Source organism: Beta vulgaris, chromosome 1 (genome assembly GCF_026745355.1).
Source record: "Beta vulgaris subsp. vulgaris cultivar EL10 chromosome 1, EL10.2, whole genome shotgun sequence".
In the NCBI taxonomy this organism is placed as follows: domain Eukaryota; kingdom Viridiplantae; phylum Streptophyta; class Magnoliopsida; order Caryophyllales; family Amaranthaceae; genus Beta; species Beta vulgaris.
This window is the reverse complement of record NC_079202.1, coordinates 44,231,875-44,254,302: the sequence shown is the minus strand read 5'-3', so window position 1 is coordinate 44,254,302 and position 22,428 is coordinate 44,231,875. Positions and strand designations below refer to the sequence as shown.

Here is a 22,428-nt window from a genome sequence, read left to right as displayed (position 1 = left end):
CTTAAGTGAGAATATTTGGTTTCCTACCTTTGATAGTTCATATGGAGTTTTATTCAAGATGGATCGTACTTTAGTTCTGTTATATATATAGCATGCAGTACTTACTGCCTCGGCCCAGAAGTTTCTAGGTAAGCCACTATATAGTAGCATGGTTCGAGACATGTCTTCTAAGGTACGATTCATCCTTTCTACAACTCCATTATGTTGAGGTGTTCTTGGTGCAGAAAAGTTATGATCAATTCCATAGTCATTGCAAAATTTTCGAAATCTGTATTTTCAAACTCAGTGCCATGATCAGTACGAACAGACACAATTTACAATTTGTTTGATTTTGAACTTTTCGAATATGAACAAGAAAAACATCAAATGTTTCATCTTTCCCACCAATGAATAATGTCCAAACAAATCTAGAGAAATCATCAACAAGTACCAACACATATTTGCTACCACCTCTACTCCTTACACGCATTGGGCCACAAAGATCCATGTGAATTAGTTCCAAGGGTTTAGAGGTGCTAACAAATGTCTTTGACTTAAAAGATGATCGAACATGTTTGCATCTAGCACATGCATTACAAATTGTTTCCCAATCAAAGTTTATGGATGGTAAACCATCTACTAAATCCATTTTTCTCAATTTGTTAAGCAGTCTAGACTAACATGTCCAAGTCTTTTATGCCAAAGTAGTGGATTATCTTGTAGGCACTCATGCATGAAATTTTCTCATTAGGTAAGGTATCTAGAAGATTATATAGACATTTTTAATCTTTTACCTTCCAAATTACTTCCCTAGTTTTCATATTCAAGATTTGGCACAAATTTGCCTGAAATTCAACAACATTACCTTTATCACACAGTTGTGATATACTTAACAAGTTGTGTTTCAGTCCATTTACCAACATAACATTCTCGATGGAGTGTGTTGAGATTGCCGACTTCCTATTCCAATGATCTCTCCCTTTTTGTTGTCGCCAAATGTAACACACCCTCCATTGTGGGCTACTAGTGAGAGGAATTGTGTTTGTCACCAGTCATATGTCTTGAGCAACCACTGTCGAGATACCATAGGTTGCTTCCTCTCACGTTTACCTGCACAAGAATCACTTGTTAGTTTTAGGAACCCATTTGTTTGGGTCCCTTTTTCTTACGTTGAGCATCTAGAATGTCTTTTCTAACCCAGATTTGAGTAACATGTTTGACATTCTTTGCAATTCGATTTTTCTTTTTGTTACAGTCCTCAATTAGGTGTCCATTATTTCCACAAAATTGCAAATAAGATATTCAGGAAGGCCAACTATTTTCTTTTTCGAAAGTCTCTTTCGAAGGGTCTGGCACTGAGTTGCTGGGCTCAGAATATCCTAATCCGTTTTGTTCTGTTGTTTGTGGTGCAAGTTAGGTAATTTAGAGCATTCTTCCCATTGGTCCATTTTTCGTGCATCTTTCGAGCAATAGAAAGTTGTGATTCCAAATATTCAACTGAGGTTTCAAATCACTACTTCTTTTTCGGGAAATCTCTAAGTCCTTTTTAACCTTATCCAGTTCTTCTTTTTTTTCATCACTAGGTAGCGTAGTGGGACAATTTCAGATTGTTGTCTTGATTTTTAAGTTCATTCAACTCGTGATTTAAATTTTCAATTTGTTCCTCAAGACTAGACTTTTCAGCTTGGAACTCAGTGACTGGCACTGAGTTTTTACGAGATTATCAACTAGAGTCTTTTCTTGTTTTAGTGTGTTTATCTCTAAGTCTTTCTCGTCAATCCTTTTTATTAGAGTTTTGTTTTCTTTCAGCAATTCCTTATATTCTGTTTCTAATCCAATTTTTAGCCTGGTCAAATTTTTTATTTCCTTTTTCATGTTATCAAAATTATCATTCATGTTTTGACAATCATCAATTACGTTTTCAAGCAATATGACAAGCTTATTTTTGGAAAGAAGATGAATTGAAGGTTTTAAAGAAGTTAGACTTACCTCACTGTCTTCTTCCTCTTCAAGAGGGTTCGAACTTTTAGCCATCAAGCATAGATGTGAGTCGTCAGGGCTCAGTGCCGTCTTCAGAGTGGTCTGTACAGCATTCAGACATAATTTTGCTTCGTGGCTCTGAGCTGGCACTGATCTTCGTCAGAATCCGAGTCTCCCCAGACTGCTGCGATCATGGCTTTCTTGTACTCCTTCTTAGACTGCTCTCGTTTTTCTCTAGGCTTTTCTTCATCCCACAGAGGGCATTCTTTAATCCTGTGATCATACTCACCACACTTGAAACAACCAGAGTTAGTAGCACTTTTCTTAGGGTTAAAAGTAGTGCCTTTACCTTTGGAGTTTCCACCTCTCCTGAAGTTGTTATTCCTATTCTTTTTCAAAAGTTTTGAAATTTCTAGTTAGAAAGCTAGTTCTTCATCACTATCACTATCATCCGTTTCTACTTCAGTTTTTAAGGCCAACCCTTATTCTTTGGTTCACTTGATTTAGAGTCTAAAACAAGTTCGTGAGTCATTAAGGAACCAATGAGTTGTTCTAGTGAGAGTTTTGATAAATCCTTAGCCTCTTGAATAGCAGTTATTTTGGAAGCCATTTATTAGTCAAACTTCTTAACACTTTTCTAACTAAATCTTCAGAAGAATAGATTTTTCCTAAAGATCTTAGTTCATTAGTTATTAGTGTAAATCTGGTAAACATATCTTTAATAGATTCGTCCTTATTCATTGTGAACAGTTCATATTGTTGGACTAGTAAATCTATCCTAGACTGTTTTACCTCGTTTGTACCTTCATGTGCCAATTCCAGTGTGTCCCAGATTTCCTTAGTTGTAGTCATGCGAAGATTCTTGAATATTCATCAGGTCCAATTCCAGATTGGAGAATACTCATAGCTTTGTAAATTCTTTTCTGCTTTCCGTAGTCAACAGAATTGTACTATCTTCCTCCTTGTCGAATCAGGTTTCCTTCAGCATCTTTGTTTGAATAGGAAGAGGTCCAGTCTTTATGATTCTCCAGCATTAAATCAGAACCTTGAATGTAATCCTCATCCAGTCTTCCACCATCCATAATCTTTCCCGTTGAAAATGGACACTTGGAATACTTGTCCGAAGTCGTCTGTGTGTTCATGATTTCTATTCTCTAGATGTGAGTCTTACGAGAATAGCCTGCTCTGATACCACTTGTTGAACCAAGGGAACACTCAAGAAGGGGGGGTTGAATTGAGTGGTGAAATCTAATCGATTTTCGCAAAAATCCTTTTACGCTCAGTGCCGGCTCTGACGAACACTCGAAAATTGCTAATTTGCTTTTTGCGAATAATAAACTTAAAAGATATTAGATTTGACACAAGATATAACGTGGTTCAATCTCACCTCTGAGATCTACGTCCACAAGAAACAAAAACTCTTTTATTTCTTTGAATCCTAAAATATCAAACTCTTGATACAATACGATTCCCCTCACTACTAACCCTAGTAATGACTCCCAACACTTAACTCTAAGTGTTGACACTCTCTATAAGTAAAAGTTACAGAAAAAGAACGATCCTAATGATGTGCTTCTTAGTCAAGCAAATAGAGGACAATTACAATTGTGAAATAGTAACTTAAACCTAACCGCTCAGTGCTATGCTCAGTGCCAAGGAAATAGTTTTCAGCTTTTAATAGACTCGATTTTTCTCTCTGAAAACGTGAGATTTAAAAGTGAATTCTGATTCCCTTTTATAGAGCTTGGTTAGGACGAAAATCACTTAAAAATATCTTTATCTTTTAATCCTTGATTTAAGGGATAAAACTTTATCTTTTTCTATCTTTATCTTTTAAACAAAAAAAGATAAGTTTTCCATATAGATTTTCTTTTTCAACTCAAATCTTTTCTTTTATCAAAAAGATATTTTCCAAATAAAACTCTTTTTATATTTTTAAAACACGTTTTACTAAAACACGTTTTTTAAAATCTTTTTTTAAAATCTTTTAAAACTCGTTTTTATCAAACTGATTTTTTTAAAATCTTTTTCAAAAACTCGTTTTTATCAAAACTATTTTTATTAAAATCTTTTTCAAAAACTCATTTTTATTAAATCTTTTAGAAACTCGTATAATTTTAATATAATTATTTACTTTCTTAACTCAAAGAAAATAATAATTATACTAACTTTATATTTCTATATTTAGCACATAGCATATCACCAAGTTAGAGCATATTACATTTTCATCTAAAGTAACTATTCTAAGAAATTATAAACTAGGACTTCATTCTTGATTCTTCTTTTCTTCAAAGTCTTCGTTTATCAATTTCTTTCTTCATGCATCTGTTGCAACTGTTAAATACTTTCATACTACAACATATTATATTAATTTTCATCATCAAAAACATAACATGTGCATAAAACATAACATGTACATGCACAACAAATTCCCCCTTTTTGATGATGACAAACTATGAATATAATATTCTTTTGTTCCCCCTTAAAGTATGCATGTATTCTTTTGTTCCCCCTCAAAGTATGCATGGATTGAATTATCATCCTTTTTAGAATCTATCCGTACATCAAATTAATAGCATTCAATTATTCACTACTTGTCCCGTATATTGACTAGGATATCATCAAGATTCTAGTCAATATTATATGCTTTCTTTTCCCCCTTTTGTCATTCTCAAAAAGTAGCATAAAGACAAAAAACATGCACATAGTCAGAATATATCCAAAATAACCCAATAGCTCAACTAAGCGAGCTAGGGATGCTGGTGCTACAACTAGACACCAATTCACAATCAGCCGAAATATCCAAAGAAAAACATCCAAAAGTATCAAAACATCCTTGTCATACTCCTGTTGATACTAAGCCCAAACTTAGTGCTACTGCTGATACTCTTTATGAGGATCCGACCAAATATCACAGTCTTGCAGGTGCTCTGCAGTATCTTACACACACTCGGCCCGATATTTCCTATGCCGTGCAGCAGATTTGTCTTCATATGCATGCTCCTACTAATGAGCATATGAGTGCTCTCAAGCGTATCATACGCTATCTTCAGGGTACTTTCTCTTTTGATCTTCACTTATACAAATCCAACATTACTCGTCTTATCTCATATACAGATGCCGATTGGGGCGGGTCTCCTGACACTCGTCGTTCTACCTCCGGATATTGTATTTTTCTCGGAGATAATTTGCTCTCTTGGTCTTCAAAACGGCAACCCACCCTTTCTCGTAGTAGTGCTGAGGCCGAGTACAGGGGTAAGAGGAAAAATTCCACAATTTTTACCAACTAAAGCCTAAATGGCATATACTATTCTTTATATTTATTTGTTGTGAAGATAAGTTATTGTTGTACTCTCTTAAATCACTTTCTTCAAAATAACAATTCTACAAGTATCTATAATCTCTTCGACTAACAAAAATTTGTCACAAATATATGTATATAGTCCTCATGGCCCTTACGGGATGGGCCACCTAATCCTTTCTTGTCTTTTTACTTAGACTTTGTTTTTTTTTAACTGAACTAGATTTAATTGAACTAAAATGAACTGGACTGAATTAAATAAAAACTGCATGTGGAAGGAAACTAACTGAGCTAAACTGAATTATCCTGAACTGATTTTGTCTAAATTAAACTGATTTTTCATCAATTCGATCCAAAAGAGCAGAGCCTTAAGGGACAAAAAGCCCCTTCCTACATATAATGTGCGCGTGTGTGAGTCTATCTTTTAGGAATTCTTCATATCTAAGCAAGACTTCTTACCATAAGAACTCCCACACACCTGGTCGGGGAGGACATGACAATTTAATTATCTACTTATATTCGATAAAAATTGAACACTATTTTTTATTTTTCTATATTTTAGGTTGTATATTGAACTATATATTATATTAAAAGAAAAAATTGACCCCATTATTTTAAGTTTTGAATATCTTATTTCAAATTTGTTTTATTTATAAACAACCAAATCAAGGTCCCCATATAAGCAATCATTTTTATAAGCAATCCTTTTTATATAGGTCCCCATATAAAGAATCAAGGTTGATCTAGTTAGTTGGAGACCCTCAGTTCATTTTGTTTGACAAAGATTCGGTTCTTGCCCTTTGCAAAGTGAGATCCCCAATTCTTCCTTTCCCCCCTACTTGTACAAAGGATACTCCATCCTAACTTTAAAAAAAAAGTACCCACGTAAAACTTGATGAATTTAACAAAAGAAAAAAATTCTTGTCGTCTCGAATTGGTCATGGTATGGTTAGATTGACATAAGGAAGACGAGAGACAAATTTAATTTCGAAAGTTGAATTTAATTTTAATTTTGTTTCAATAAATTAAAATATTAATTAGTGATTTAATATACAAAATATGTGATTTAACATTCAATTAAAAGAATGTTAGAAGCAAATATATGTTCCTAACTGATAGAAACTACACAAAGTTGGTTCATGGTCGGTAATAATTGTGACTTTTCGATTTTCCCTTGTACAATGTCTACTATATGTTAAAAATACTTTACTACTATATGTGCTTCGAAAAGATGATAATTTGAGAGTTCAAGTTCGACTAATTAATTTGGTGAACTATACATTTCAATCTATATTTACGAAAAAATATTCGCCTTTTATTTTTCCTTTCTCGAAACTCTCTAGAATTAAAGCGAGTAATATGGTAATTTATTTAATAAAAAGATTGAATTAAAGCTGAGTTTTCAATAATATTTACTTAACGAGTCATGTTTAGGTCAATAGCTTTTTCATTTATTTCAACATGAGTATATAGGTATATATTTAATTCAACTTTAATTAACATCATGTCGGATATTTTTATACCAATTTGTTAATGATCCCGTAGTCTTATGAAGTTTCAACATGTCTAACCAATATAATATTGATATAACACCAATTTATCAAGGAAATCTTTTTTTTATACATTAGATACGCAATCATTGGCGGACCGAGAAGGGTACATGGGGGTACAACTGTACCCCCAGACCCCTTTTTTCCACGCTAGCTCCTTTCTCTATTCTCTTTCTCCATGTTTATCTACACTAAAGAGCTCAACTCTCCTCCACAGCTTTGCTTTTGCTTCTGCTTCACAGTTGTACTGGCCGACTACCGTTTGAGTGTAGTCTTGCAAAACTGCAAACTTTTGACACAGTAGCCACTAATCCATAAGTTCCGTTTCATTTTTTTTATTTTCAATTTTCATACTTTGATGCTTGCTATGTGTTAGCTTAAATTCTTAAATTATTAGAATATTCAGATGTATACTAATCATTAGTGAGCTACTTATTGAAATTGAAATCATATGTAGTTGTTAGGGATTTAGCAATCTAGGATAGATTAAATTGTTCAATTTAAGGATATATTGAATTGTTCAATTTAGTCATGAATGATTTTTGGGTTACTTTATTAAAAAGAACGTATTCCTACAAGTTCCCTATGAAGATACCATTACTCGATTTTCTAATATGAAGAGTCGTAGAATGTAAGTGTAATTTTAGTTTTAACCTTATTGTGTTTTTCTTTGTTATTTGGGTTGTATGACTACGCATATTTTGGATATTTCGATAGTAAAATTTATCGTTGAACAATTTATAAGAACTTATTTCTCCTAATTTTGTGTTTGTTGTCCGTTCGTACCCCTATATTCATATTCCTGGGTCCGCCACTGTCGTAATTCGTAATAATAAATAGCAATGAGCTTAACACGTCAATGATAAACATGCACCAACATTTTCAAATAACTACTCCATATGATGACATATAGTCTTTTACTCGATTAAATTTAAAAGAGAAAACGAGACGACGCCTCACCCACTCTCTCACATTCTCCTTGAAAATCGAAATAACACAACTTCATATGAGTTCTATCAAAATAAATAAAATTAATTAAAAAAGTCACAAAAGAACTCAAGTGAAGAATAAGAGCTTAATCATAAACTTACATACTCTCTGCGCCTCAAATCAAAAGCTTAATTTAAATTAATGTAACAACTAAATTGAGACGGAATAATATGGTCTGACTAACCCCAATACATGTGAAGACTAAGGGCAATCAAGAAGACACAAATAAGGCCAAAGTAGAGGAGGGCGTGGAACAAAATGGAAGCTCCACCAGTACGAAAGTTGCCAAACTCAATGCACTTCTTTCCACCAGGCACTTGAAACAACAATCCAGGTGACAGAAGCAAAAACAACATTGTTGCAATGAACACTGGACCCCAGTCGTGTCCATGGCTGTGTCCCATTTCTTGTTTTTTTAGAGACTATATTATTGTTTGGTTTCGCTTATATTATGTTGTTAGATTTTGGATTGATTATGGCTTGTAGTATGTATGAGTGGCCAGTGGATTTAGTTTAAGTAATGGTATAGAGACGTTGATGAGAAGAAAAGAAGATTACAAATTTAGTATTGAGGAGGTATTATGGAGCAAGTCATCTTGGATTCACTGTAAGTCTGTAACCGCCCCACTTGCTAAATTTGCTTCATTGCTTCATTTTTTTTGATTCAGAGGAGGCAAAGCCAAAGAAATAAAAAACACAACAAAACAAACAAACAAACAAGTAGCAAAAGAAACCACAAAGAAACTACTCTAAGGAGGAACCAAGCGTGGGAAGGCCACGCCTTGGACATCCTCAGCTAAAATTCTAAATAAAGAAGAAGGGGGGTTATTTAAAATGTGGAGGCTACAGTTCTGAACTACGCCATGGTTTGCAAGCCAATCAGCTGCCCGGTTTCCTTCCCGATACACATGTTCGATGCACACTTTCCAAGTTGGGTCTTCAATGAGCTTCTTGCAGCTTTTGATGAGCTGAGCACATTCACCACCTGCCTCTTCCTTGCGTTTAAGAAGTTGCACACAAGCTAAGTTGTCTAACTGAATCAGTAGATTAGAAATTTGTAGATTGCGAGCTAACTGGAGCCCTTTGAGGAGAGCTAACACCTCAGCTCTAAAAGCTGAGCAGATCCCAAAGTTAGCTGACAGGGCTGTAACGAAGGTTCCTAGGTGGTCGCGGATGATGGCTCCTCCTCCCGCCACACCTGGCGTCCCCTTGGCTGCACCATCAGAATTTAAGGCATACCAACCTTCAGATGGAGCAAGCCACTGAATAAAAATCTCTTTATTCTTCTTGAGCCCATTTGTATGACCCATGTTCAGCGCTCTTCGCATTTCGTCGTATCTAATTTGAAGAAAAGCTCCATATTCAACAGGTATATCCGCACCATTCTCGAACACTCTATTGTTTCTCCAACGCCAAAGCCACCAAACCGTGATCCCAAATAATGTTGGCCAAAGTTCAGAAGAACCATGCTCATCAACCTTGAGATTGCTTGTGATCCATTGTTTCAGACTTCCACTCCAGAAAAAGTCCTTAGTGATCGGTCCACCAAGGGTTTGCCAAACCATGATGGCTGCAGGGCATTCACGTAGGATATGATTCGCATTCTCAGTGTGATGTCCGCAAATATAACATTTTGGGTCGTCCGTTAATTTACGTTTGAATCTGTTTAAGTTATCCATGAGTCTATCATGACATGCCATCCACAAAAATGCTCTCTGTCGTTGTTGCACAGGAGCTTTCCATATGAGTTCCCATCATTCTTCATCTAACGCATCGGTCTCATGTCTCATAATATTAATGGCCGCCCGTATTGAAAATTTTCCTCTATTATTACCTTGCCAGTAGATAAGATCACCTTCCTCCATGTCTTCTCGAATTTCATGAGCTTGAATTCGTTTTAGGTGGTCTTGGGTAAGATAGGGAGCAAACAACTCCCATTTCCATCCGAGCATTGGTTCCCACATGTCATGAACCGTAACTCCTGCTACTTCCAAAGGGAGGGGTTGAATAGCTACATCACAAAGAGGTTGATCCAGTACCCATTTATGTTTCCAGAATAGAGTGTTCAAACCATTCCCCACTGCCACCCTTATGCCTTCACCCAAAACCTTAGCATTCTCTGTTATGCCAGCCCACACATTAGACATACCATGTTTTGGAACAAACATGTCTACATCACAACGACCTTGACAATATTTGTGCCGTAAAACCCGTGACCAAAGTGCATTTGGTTCTGTGAGAACCCTCCAACCAAGTTTCGTTAAAAAAGCCGCATTAGCTTGACGAGCTGAATGGATTCCAAGCCCCCCTTGCTTCATTGGTTTTTGTAATACTTCCCATGAGAGAGAGTGAATAGCTCGTTTATCATCACTTCCACCCCAAATGAATCTTCTGGTTTTCTTATCTAGTTCATCACAAATTGTTTTTGGAATTTTTGCCGTTTGCATAGAGTAGTTGGCCAAAGTTGACAGAGTTGATTTGGCTAATGTAATGCGACCCGCAAGAGAAAGGTATTTGGTTTTCCAACCTGAAAGCCGACGATCAATTTTTTCACACAAGTGACTGAAAGTCTCTTTAGTTATTCGGCTCGTGAGAGTTGGCATACCTAAATACATGCCCAAATCATCTGTAGCTTCCATTTGAAGAGCTTCAGATAAAACGGATTTGGTATCCAAATCTACATTCTTCGAAAAATACACACGACTCTTGGCTAAACTGACCTTTTGCCCCGACGCATTACAAAAGCGATCCAAACAATCATGAATAACAGTCGCCTGATCAACTGAAGCCTCTGCAAAGAGTATGATATCGTCTGCGAAAAATAAGTTGGATAGCAAAGGGCCTCCACGACTCGCCCGAATTGGCTTCCACTTATTTTCTATAATGGCAGCTTCAATTGTTTGGAACAGGCGTTCCATACACATGACAAAGAGGTAAGGTGACAATGGATCACCTTGACGCACTCCCCTTGAGGGTTTAAAGGACCTCGAAGGTTCCCCATTCCATAGTACCTTCAACTCTGACGTAGTGATACAATCCATTATAATATCCACTAACAGAATTAGGAGATTCATTTGGGAAAGTGTCTCTCGAATAAAGGACCATTTAATACGGTCGTACGCCTTTTCAAAATCCACTTTGATAGCCATGTAGCCTTTAGACCCTTGTTTGCGTCGCATTGTATGAATGACTTCTTGTACAATCACAATATTATCTGTTATCTGTCTTCCCGGAACAAAACTCGCCTGAGTGTTTGAGATAAGGATGGGCAGGATCGGTTTCAGCCGATTCACTATCACTTTCGTGATGATTTTATAACTCACATTACAAAGACCAATGGGACGAAAGTGGGCCGCAGATTCAGGAGTTTGAATTTTAGGGATCAATGCAATGTGCGTGCTATTAATACCTTGTGGAATTCCTTTCCCTTGTAGTGTTTGTAATACCATTTCATAAACTTTATCTGCTACCAAATCCCAATTTTTTTGATAAAATAAGGCCTGGTATCCATCAGGTCCAGGGGCACGAAGTGCTCCTAATTGAGGGATTACCTCGTCAATTTCTGCTTTGGTGAAAGGTTTAGATAAATGATTCCAATCAGACATTGCGAGTTCCGGGAAAACGTCTTGCGGTATCTCAGCATTTCCCCTGACATGTTCATCCGTAAATAAGTTGTCGAAGTAATTTACTACCTGGTTCTTAACTTCTTCCTTTTCCGTAATCCAGTTGCCTTCATGATTCTTTATGGCAGTTATGTTATTTCTCCAACGTCTCATGATGGTACTTAAATGAAAGAAAGTAGTATTTTTTTCACCATTCTTCAACCATTCAATTCGTGATTTTTGATACCAAAGTGTTTCTTCTTGTTCAAGGATGTCATCCAGTTCACGTCGAAGTTTGGCTTCCAATTTGATGAGCCCTTTATCCACTTTATTCGATAGTGATTTTTGGATTCCTGCTAACCTTGCCATCAAGTGACGTTTTTGATGGAAAATGTTACCAAAAGTCTCTTTGTTCCAGTTCTGTAATTTTTGAGCGAGGTCCTGTAGAGCCAGCCCAAGAGGTTCCTCTTTTCGCCAGTTCTCATTGATAAAGGATTGAAAATTCTCATGAGACATCCACGCTGCTTGGAACTTAAATGGCCGCGCACTGGTTTGTAGGGGGATGAAACCATTGGGAGAGATAATAATGGGGCTGTGATCAGATTGAATCGCTGGAAGGTGTTTCACATGAGCCTTGTCAAAACGAAGACTCCACTCACTATTACACAGTGCACGATCCAATCTTGCACTTTGATAAGTTGTTTCAGAAGAACCTCTAGCCCAAGTATGAGCAGCCCCCGAGAATTCAATTTCAATTAAGTGATATGTCCTGCCATCCTGCATGTTTGGCGATTTGGCATGTTGTATACAAGTGATATGTCCTGCCATCCTGCATGTTTGGCGATTTGGCATGTTCCCATGTAAATATAACCTTATATTCCTTTAAGAAAAATGTAATGTAACCTTATATTTTTGTGAGTTGTGACTATCATTTTACATTAAAGAGACTCTACTTGATTATATTTTTTCTTACATAATTTTGAGAGAAAGATTTTCAAAATTGGTTGATAAATAACGCCTAAATAAAAAATGGTACATGTATTGTGAAACGAAAGAAGTATAACTATGACTTTATGACTTATGCGTATTTGTTGTGAGTTGTGAATTGTGAGTTGTGACTATCATTTTACATTATATGACTATGACTTTGACTTTATGACTTATGCGTATTAGTAGTAATAAAGAATCACAACTTTTATTTATGTAAAAAAAAAAGTTAACTACGAAAATTTTGATAGACACACTTGTATAAAATATATTTTTTTGTCATAAACTATCTTTTAGTACGAAAAGTTGTATGGAACTTAGGGAACTTCAATATATACAGATATATACCAAGATACGCTTGGCTTAGTGGTAAGGAAATATTCTTCCAACCTCAAGGTTGGGGGTTTGATCGCCACTAGGGGAATTTTGGGAGAATGTTTCCCCTTACCCCCCCCCCCCCCCCCCGCGCAAAAGTGCCTTCAAACCCAATTCAAGTTAACCTGCAAGAGGTTACGGTCTGGCAGGACCCTTCATCTTACCATGGGATCCTCAGTGGGGTCCCAAAAATATGTATGCAAATATATTAAAAGATTTTCCTATCAAAAGAACGGTGCCACATGGCCCTCTCTAGTGTATGTGACATGTGTCACTCTTTTCAAGCTTCTACACACACATGTTTATGATTTCATTCAAAAATATTAATTGTGTAGCTATCAAAAATTGAACACATGATCTTTGAATTAATGAAATGTGAGAGTTTAACCATCAATCTACTACAACTTCAATATTTAGTATTTCAAAGTAAACTATAATAAAGTCTTATAATTATATGTAACAATAAAGACATAGATACACTTTTTGATTTCTAACACCTTTTGATTTCTAACACTTTTATTAATGTAATGACATTCCCTTAGCCCAATTTCATTGAAATTGCTATTCTTATCCTCAATTTCTTAGATTTTTTTCAAAAAATAACTTATCATGCCATAACGGTCATTTTTCATTTTCGTACTAGACAAAAATTTACAAAAAGTTAATAAAAGCAATTATGAAATTTATAAATATTTGATAATTGTAACTACCCGAGGCATCATCCAAGCCAAAATACTAGTTTTAATATTATAAAGGTACTACCTATGGATTCTCGCTACAATTTGACCAAGTTGTTGACTTTCTTTATTTTACTTTATTTTCCCTCCCTTTTCGTTTGTTTTTCACTTTTCTTTTGCATTTGAAAATAAAAAACACATACTTATTATCAGGCTTTTGCATTGTTGAAAGGTAGGGTTGTGCACCGGATTGGACCACGACCGAAATCCCAATTTTTGGGACCGATCCGGACATGAAAATTTCGATCCGAGTTTGGAATGAAATGGACATGTTTTTTGTCGCTTTTAACTACAAATTCAGAAAATTAACATGCATAAATATAATATTTCATAGTTAAATTCGAAATTAACATGAATTGCAAGATAATAATTCGAAATTATTGAAAATAAGCATTCAAAAATCAAATTTATAAATAAAGAAGAATTAAAAAAACAGGAATATAATTTGGAAGCTTTTGAACCTTCTTGAATGTTTCTTATTTGTTCCCTACCAACCTCTACTATGTGCTCCATATCATCCAATTTCTCCTCTATGAACCCTTTGCCAGTCACAGTGCCGCCTTATCGGAGTCACCATGCCGCCTTGCCGAGTCGCTGTCGTCGGTGGTGCTGCTGTTGGACGGTGATCCTCATGGTTAATCGTGGATGAGATGAAGGGGATATGAGAAAGAGGGAGAGAAAAGGAGGCTAAAAGAAAAAGAGGCTAAGAGAAAAAGGCGGAAACTTTTAGGATTTCTTGTTCAATAATTTAGTTTGAGGTTGGGCTGGGCTTCAATGCCATCAGCGTTTTAAAAAAAATCACAAAATCTGGATTTTCGGTTCGAAACAAAAAAAATTTGAATTTCATACGGACAAGACAAGAAACCCGGAATCCATGATTTTGGTGGATTGGGGACCGAACCAGAATACACCCGTCTGGACAGGTCTAGTCCAAATTTTGGTCCCAGTCCCCTTTTGCACACCCCTAATTGTAGGCTTGTAGCAATGACTACAATGGTTACTGCAATTGTAATACCCGCGCATAAAGGAAGCCTGCTGAAGAGAATGGACGGAAATGGAAGACCAAGAGCTAAATGTACAAAGGTAAAATAAGAGTATGATCAAGCACAGGTGATCTATAACACCTCGATCATTCTCTCTTTTTCAAAAATACTTTTCAAATATAAAACTAAAGAATCATCAAAGTATTATCACCCGTTTGATAACGTATCGGCTTATTCAAAATTTTGCAGTAGAAAACATATAACTAATTAACTTTAGAATTGAAATATAATAAATAACAAAGTAACTTTAAAACAAAACAACAATATTAACGTTAACCCTAAACCAAACTTAAATATAATGTATCTACTATAAAACAATAAATAATCAACATGCTACATAAGCTCTCCATTCTTGACACCCCGTGATGCATCATCTGCACACCTGTAGATGACGATGCACTAGAGAATCTACTCACCAAGAATGGATCATCACAAGATCAATAAGGCAAAGCCATGATCAAACACAGAAACAAAGCACGTAATCAGCAAAGTTGGGTACTACATAATAAATAAATAAACATTCATAACATGATACTAATAAATAGTAAGCAGGAATAAATAACAATATAATAATAATAATCTGTAGATAACTTTTATTGAACTAAACTCTAACAATATCTTTTAAATGAAATAGTCACTGGATTGAGTTGTTTAACTACAAACCAGCCTTCCCTTTGGAAGACGAAATACGGGCGCGACTTCGTATTCTCATGACCTACGATATCGAGGAACCTTTTAAATAAAAATGAGAACGGTGATCAATCCATAATTCCCAGAAAAAGTCATGGCACGCTCGCCATGTACCGCAACTCCTGATTGTCCAACTTTAGACGTGCACCAGTCTAAAGTTTATCACTATCCAAGTTTCACTTTACATGATTAACCAATTATTCCTTATTATGACACACAACACATATAATATATAATCAAACATCCACAACTTTGTTTCCTTAATCTTAGGATTAAATAAGTGATCATACAACCTACAACCCAAGATTAATTCTTCCTTAATTCAATCCTTCTTATTTGTTGAACCTAGCCAACAACCAACTTACCTTTCAAAGGTATAAATTATAACCTTATCAAATAAAGCCCATAGTCCTCATAGAGTAGTAAAAATAATAATAATACGGAACACATGATTCAATCATGATTCATAACAATAAATATATATTAATTTTCCCTTTCGAATTAATAAAATAGAGTCTCCAACCAACATCCATGCATCAATCTTCCATACAAACATGATAAAAATCTCTTAATTAAATCTCATACTTAACATTTTCGCACATAGGCATAAAACATGCAAAATCCAACATAACATCAATCATATATGAATTCACAAAGTTCCATACATGATACTACATAACTTTCCTTCCTAAAATCATGATACTACATCAATCAACACATAGGTATGTATGTACCTTGTGTAGACAAATTGACAGACCGCTTTAACAACCTTAAAAGTCGCCTAAATTCTCCGCCTAAAACAACCCATAAAAATTTATAATCAATACTCAAATAGATTCTAGCAACTTTAAAATACTTTAAACCTCCTTTTAAAAATATTAAAAGTTATTTCCATCATTAAAACTTCAATTAATACTAATACTTCCTAGCACAGTACTATTATACTAGTCATTAAAATCCATAAAACTCCATCAATAACATCCTTTTAAAATTCCAGTAACATATAATTTATTAATTAAAACCCTCTTTAAACATACTTGAACATATTTAAACTCATAAGTATAATCAATTTCATAGATTATAACATACTACTATGATTTTCCAATCTTTAAAACCCTAAAAATTCATGCTTTGATAATTAAAAATCCAATTTAAACATAATAAGTAAATATAAAATTTTTATTTCTTCAATACATAAATTATATAATCATAGATTCATAATTAGATCATTAAATTAAAGCTTCTAAACATAATTAACACCAAAACAAATCATAAAATATAATCTTTAAATAAAACTTGAGGAGGAAGAAAGATAATCAAACCAACACAGAGGAAAAAGAGGACAAAAGGCGCCGACTGGGTGACGTGACAGCAACAGACGAAAATATCACGGTTTCTTTTTGACGTGGCAGCAGACGAAAATATCCCTAGTGGTGTAAAGTGAAGGAGGAAAGTTTCTTTTTGAGGAAGAATTTTTTTCTTGGAAGAGAAAAAACGTGCGAAACTAGGCCGCCGGTTTTGTGAGAGGGAGAATAGAGAAAGTTTGTGCGTGGGTAAAATTTTGGTCTAATGTATTTATATGTGCATTTTTCTTTTGGGCTTAGAAAAAGGCAATTGGGCTTTAAATAGAGTTTAATGATGAATATGATTGATAATTGAACTCCTAACATCACTAGAAGTCCTTTTCCTAATCTAATTAGTATTTGGATTCCTCAAGTCCATTTAAACTCCTTTTCAAATCCAAAAAGTAATTTAAATTTTTTTCAAAGCATGCCTTAACAAATATTTTAACTTTCTTAAATCCTTAAAATAATTCTTTTGACTTTCAAATAGTCAACCTTTAAATTATTTTCAAACTAAATTATATTTAAATATAAATATATATATATATATATATATTATATATATAATATATATATATATATATATATATATACAAAAATATATTTATAAAATCCATAAATTTACACGGGATTACATGATCGGTAATGCTCGCATTCTGAATTTAATTCGCAATAGATAAAGTAACCATTAAATAATATGCTACTCATATTCCTCTACTAAAAATACAATAAGATATCATCAATTTTGAAATTATTTATTAATAAAATTCAATTTGGAATTAATATGAAAAGATGCACCAAATTTAAAAAAAGAAAATTTTATTTAATTAGTCCCAACTATGGGTGCCCTGACAAAAACAATCCCAACTATCTTTTTTATTGTTCAGTCCCAACTTTAAATAGTATTTACAATATCAGTTGTAGATGTAGTAGAAAAAATTTGGCATTTTTTTATATCTTCTTCCTCCTCGATCCTCCCACCTTCCTTCACTGCTCCCTCCTCCTCCTCCTCTCCCCTGCCACCCAACCCCTTCCCTTTCCACCCACTACTCACCTCCCCTTATAATCACCACTCCCCCACCACCCTCCCCCGTCTCTAAAGCTCCTTTATTACCTCCCCCGCCACCATCTTCCCCCGTCCCCTGTCCCCAAAACCCCTCTCCTGTTCCCGAAATATCAGAACCCGAAACCACTACCTTGCCCCAGCCACACCCTCCTTAGCCCCAAAATTGTATCCCTCTGTCCCAAAACACCTCCCCCACCCTCGAAATCACCCCAAAACACCTCCACCACTTTTAAAACTACCTCCCAAAAACCCTAAAGATGAAGGCGAGAGCAAAAGAGAGAAGATGCAGAGGGATTGGGGGGTCGGAGGATTAGTGGCGGCAGTAGGGGCATTTCTAAGGCTGCGGGATGGGGGGTTGGGAGAAGGTTGTGCGGGGGACTGGGGGTGGGGTAGGGGCATGGGTTGGGGATAAAGGTTGCGGGTGGGATGGGAGGGTGGCGGGTAGGCTTGGGGTTGAGTTGTGGGTTTACGATAAGGGTGGGGGATGCAGGTGGTGACAGTGGTGGAGGGGTGGCAGGGGAAGAGGCAGAAGGAGGGAGGAGAGAGAAAGACTGAAAGAGGCGGTAGACGAAACAGGTGGAAATAAACATAAAAAGGAAAAAAAAAGGTTAATTTACTTTTTAACCAGTTTAGTAAGTCACCAGTCCACTAGGACTACCAGTGTAAGAGCATTCCCAACGGTGATGGGTTTGATCACCAAGTTTTCCTACTTACTCATGTTTTGATCATTTCATGATCAAATGTGTCACCTCCATCCCACTCATGAACAAAAAAACCATCAAACTCCCACTTTATCTCTCCTACATTTCACTACCCCACCTCAACTTTCTCTCTCCTATTTCTCTTTCCTACTTCAATAAATAATATAATTTACATATTAAAAATAAAAATGAATCATCTTATGATTACTTAAAATTATAATAATTAATTACAAAATTAATTATCATTATTAGGTTATTAGTAAAATAATAATTAATTACAAAAATTAATTATTATTACGTATGGCGGGTAAAATAAAATTACTTACGATAATGTAATTATATATTATCGCGTATTAAGTCCTGAAAAATTATTATTATCGGATAATTACTTTCATTAGTCGATGATTAATTACTAGTAATCGAAACGCACAACATCAATCCATTAACAACAATCAAAAGATGATACACAAGCAGAAATGAAAGCATAACTAGAGGCAAATCTGATTAAAGCACAACTAACAACCCCTATGTCCATAGCATTTCCAAATATTTTCAATCAAATCTGATTTTAGAGCTAGGTGAACATGATTTTAGAGCTAAGTAAATCAAAATGATGTATAAATATTTTTAGAGAGAGAAAGGTGAGGAGGAGAAGTTTTTTTTTTTATCTGAAATATATCAATATGGGTATCATTTTATAGAGGGGAAAAAATATGAATTTTGGTTTTTTTTTTTTGAAATACGAATTTTTTGGGAAATTCCGTGGAAATTTCCACGAAATTTCCCAAAAAGAACACAGCAGCAGCCACGTGGCAGCTTGCCACTGGCTGGCTGTGTGTGACTAAGCTCATTTTGTCTTTCATTCACATGGTTCATTTGCTGATGGTTTGCTCACATGGTGATGGATGACAAAACATGTTTTTGGTGATGGGTTTTCTATCACCAATGGGATGCATGTTTTTTTTGTTAAGCCCAAATTTTCTGATTTTGGTGATGAGTTATATCACCATTGGGAGTGCTCTAAAGAAGGGGAGGAGGTGTTAAAGTTGGGACTGAACAATAAAAAACGAGAGTTAGGACTGTTTTCGTCAAGACGCCCATAGTTGAAACTGATTAAATCAAATTTTCCTTTTAAAAATTATGGGGGCAAAAATCTCAAGTACTAAACTTGTCAATAGAGATTACTGGTCAAAGATTAAATGAAAAATGGGTAGATAGATTTGTCAATGTGTAGAATGCACGAGTAAATTGAACAAGCAATAAGGGTTAATTGTATATATTACTTTTATTTGGAAAAAACAAGATGTCACCATATTTGAAGATGACGAGCATGATATGATAAGGTAAAATGTGAACGGACTGTGTACTTGGATAGCACAAAAGTAGGTTGGATTACAAAGTAAAGAACGACTTGAGAGCGACGAATTTAAATAGTTACAATGTATCATAAACAAAATGACCAAAAAGAGAGGACCGGGGAAGCAAAGAATATTAAAGAGTGAGGACATAGTTATAAAGTTTTTGGAGTGAAAGAAAATGAATCTTAAAACAGATATTACCTTTTTTCCTGATGGACTAACAACTAATTAAATTAGGTGTCAAATTTTTTTGGAGAAGATTAGTCTTCTTACTAGTGAGACCTTAGCTTCCTTACTACTTTAAGTGATGATTTGCTTATCAAGCAAGGCTTCCATTTTGACATCCCGGGATGTTGACTAGTTCAATGTATCATCCAACGTCTAATTTTATGAAATCTTTAGTAGGGTGATTGTAAAGGTGATCAAGATTAGCTCGATCCGATTTTGGATGGGTTTTGGGCAAGTTTTTTCGACCCCATGACCGGGGCCGTCCCCACCCGATTTTTTAGGCAAAAGAACTGGGCTACGGGTAACCTATATTTGGAAAAATAGGCCAAATTTTGACCCGACCCGAAAAGCCTGATAGACCCGACCCGAAATACCGGGATTTGCACGTTTTTTTTGGCTCGAACCTTGGCCCGACCTGCGACTTTGGCCCGAAACGGGCCACTTTTTTTTGGCCAAAGCCCGGCCCATGATCACCTCTAGGTGATTGTTGAAATCTTTGACTTTGTCAATCTTTTTATGTGTTAAAACGACATTCTTAAACTGCTACCATGCCACTAATATAGGCTTCTTTAACATCGTCACCTACGTCATCAATCACCTATTCTCTTGATACTTCACCCATGGCTCGGTAGTCAATAAGTGATTTCTTTAATAAATAGGTATAGATAATCCCAAAGGCCACAGACTACTTTGCAAAGGTGAAGTCGTATCATAAGACACGACTTTTGATAAAGATCACCCTGAATATTCTTACTATCGTCCAAAATACGTATAAAATACGGTATTCGGGATCCTTCGCCAAGCGCGTATTCGGTTGCTCATGTATTCTCCTTCTCTTTTTTCACTTTCTATTTCCTCATTTCCCCTTCCCCTTCTTATTTCACACCAACACTGGTGCTGCCACACCACCAGCGGCGTCGTACCGCCACCACCATCACACCCGACCACCACCATTATTCCCCACGACCATTATCACCATACTTTGGGGAAACTCATTGGAGTTCACTCCCTAGTTGCCACCACCACCACCTTCATGCCCATCATCACCACTAGTCCACCACCACCTTCATGCCCCATCACCACCACCAGTCCACCACCACCTTCATGCCCCATCATCACCACCACCACCTTGCTTCCGCCTGTAATATGCTATTTTCAATGACCCACCACCCAAATGCCTCCCTCTTTTTTAAAGAAAAATTGGAAATTAAGCGTCTATTTCTTTGCATATTGTTGCTGTTGTTGGTGGTGGCGCAGCGTATTCCATTGGTTCTTGTGATGGTGGTGGCGGTGCTGATTAAGGATGGCAATGGGTCCAAGACCCTACCCTAAAATTAGGGTATATGTATTAATTTTTTGGACCCATAGTAAGGTAAGGTATGAGTATTGTTACTACCGGGTAAGAGTAGGGTAAGAGTCCACTACTCAAATACCCAGACCCTACCTAGACCTTATCCATGGACCACACCAATTAAAATATATATTTTTATTTTTTAGAAATTTATATATATATATATATATATATATATATATATATATATATATAGGAACAAGATCTTGTGAAAATAACTCTTAATATGAAAATTGAAAACAAGACATCTGGGCTGTTGATTTTGATCGTGCGGCTTATATTCTCAATTCCCTCTATCCCACTCTGACACTCTCCCTCTCTGCTCATAAAACTCCACCCCTCTCTCTCTCTCCTCTAAATATCCAACCCACATTTAACCCTTCCATTTTTTTTCTCTCTCCTCCTTTATCAATGGCAGAAAACACCGAGCACCACCATCATCAACACCTCCATCTTAAACCAAAGATCCAATCATAGTCTACGCTCGTCGGACCTTTCGAGTACGGCCTCCTTCTGATTTCTAAGCTCATTTTCACCGATGGCACCGCAATCCTAGGATCCCTACAAGTGAAGCTTCTTCTTCCGATTCATTCCGAGTCGACTTGTCCGCCATCTCCAACATCCTTCAAATCTCTCCAAAACATTCTAGAGATACTTGTTTCCCGATACCCTAGCTTTTGTTCTTCCTTTCAATTCGGATCCTCTCATAAGGATGTTACTGTTGTTGATTTATATTGATTTTTAAAGTCAGATATGGATAATATGCATTGGGAACATAAGGTAGAGGTTGTTGATAAATTGATGGGTATACTTGAGTTTCATTGCCATTATTGTTGAAACACACAAAGTTTGGCAAAGAAAAAGGAAAGAGGTAGGTTGAGGAAGGAGGTGGCAGTATTGCGAAAAAAGTATCAATAGCTAAAGTTATTAGTTACTCTAATAAAAGTTACTTTTATAATTTCTAAAAGCTAGTTACCGTAAAAAAATTCAAAGCTACTCTTAGTATAAAGTTACCCTTAAGGCCTTAACATAATAAAGTTACCTTTTAAGTGGTAAGAGTTACCCTAAAAGTGGTAATAGTTACTCTTATAATAAATAAAGTTACCTTTGAAATATATAGAACTACCCTTAATATAATAAAGTTATC

General features: G+C 35.7%; 2 protein-coding genes across 2 annotated transcripts; one reads left to right on the top strand and one right to left on the bottom strand.

The window, feature by feature from the left end:
- Positions 1-4,715: 4,715 nt before the first annotated feature.
- LOC125492442 (uncharacterized mitochondrial protein AtMg00810-like) lies at positions 4,716-5,249 on the top strand. Its single transcript, XM_048634924.1, has one exon. The coding sequence runs from the start codon at positions 4,716-4,718 to the stop codon at positions 5,247-5,249; it is 534 nt and encodes a 177-aa protein (XP_048490881.1).
- Positions 5,250-7,645: 2,396 nt separating this feature from the next.
- Positions 7,646-8,238, bottom strand: LOC125499642 (uncharacterized). The gene has a single exon (XM_048648689.2). The coding sequence runs from the start codon at positions 8,202-8,204 to the stop codon at positions 7,980-7,982; it is 225 nt and encodes a 74-aa protein (XP_048504646.1). The 5' UTR covers positions 8,205-8,238; the 3' UTR covers positions 7,646-7,979.
- Positions 8,239-22,428: the final 14,190 nt, after the last annotated feature.

Coding starts and splice junctions, on each gene's coding strand:
- LOC125492442 (XM_048634924.1), top strand. CDS start 4,716: ATGCTGGTGCTACAACTAGACACCAATTCACAATCAGCCGAAATATCC.
- LOC125499642 (XM_048648689.2), bottom strand. CDS start 8,204: ATGGGACACAGCCATGGACACGACTGGGGTCCAGTGTTCATTGCAACA.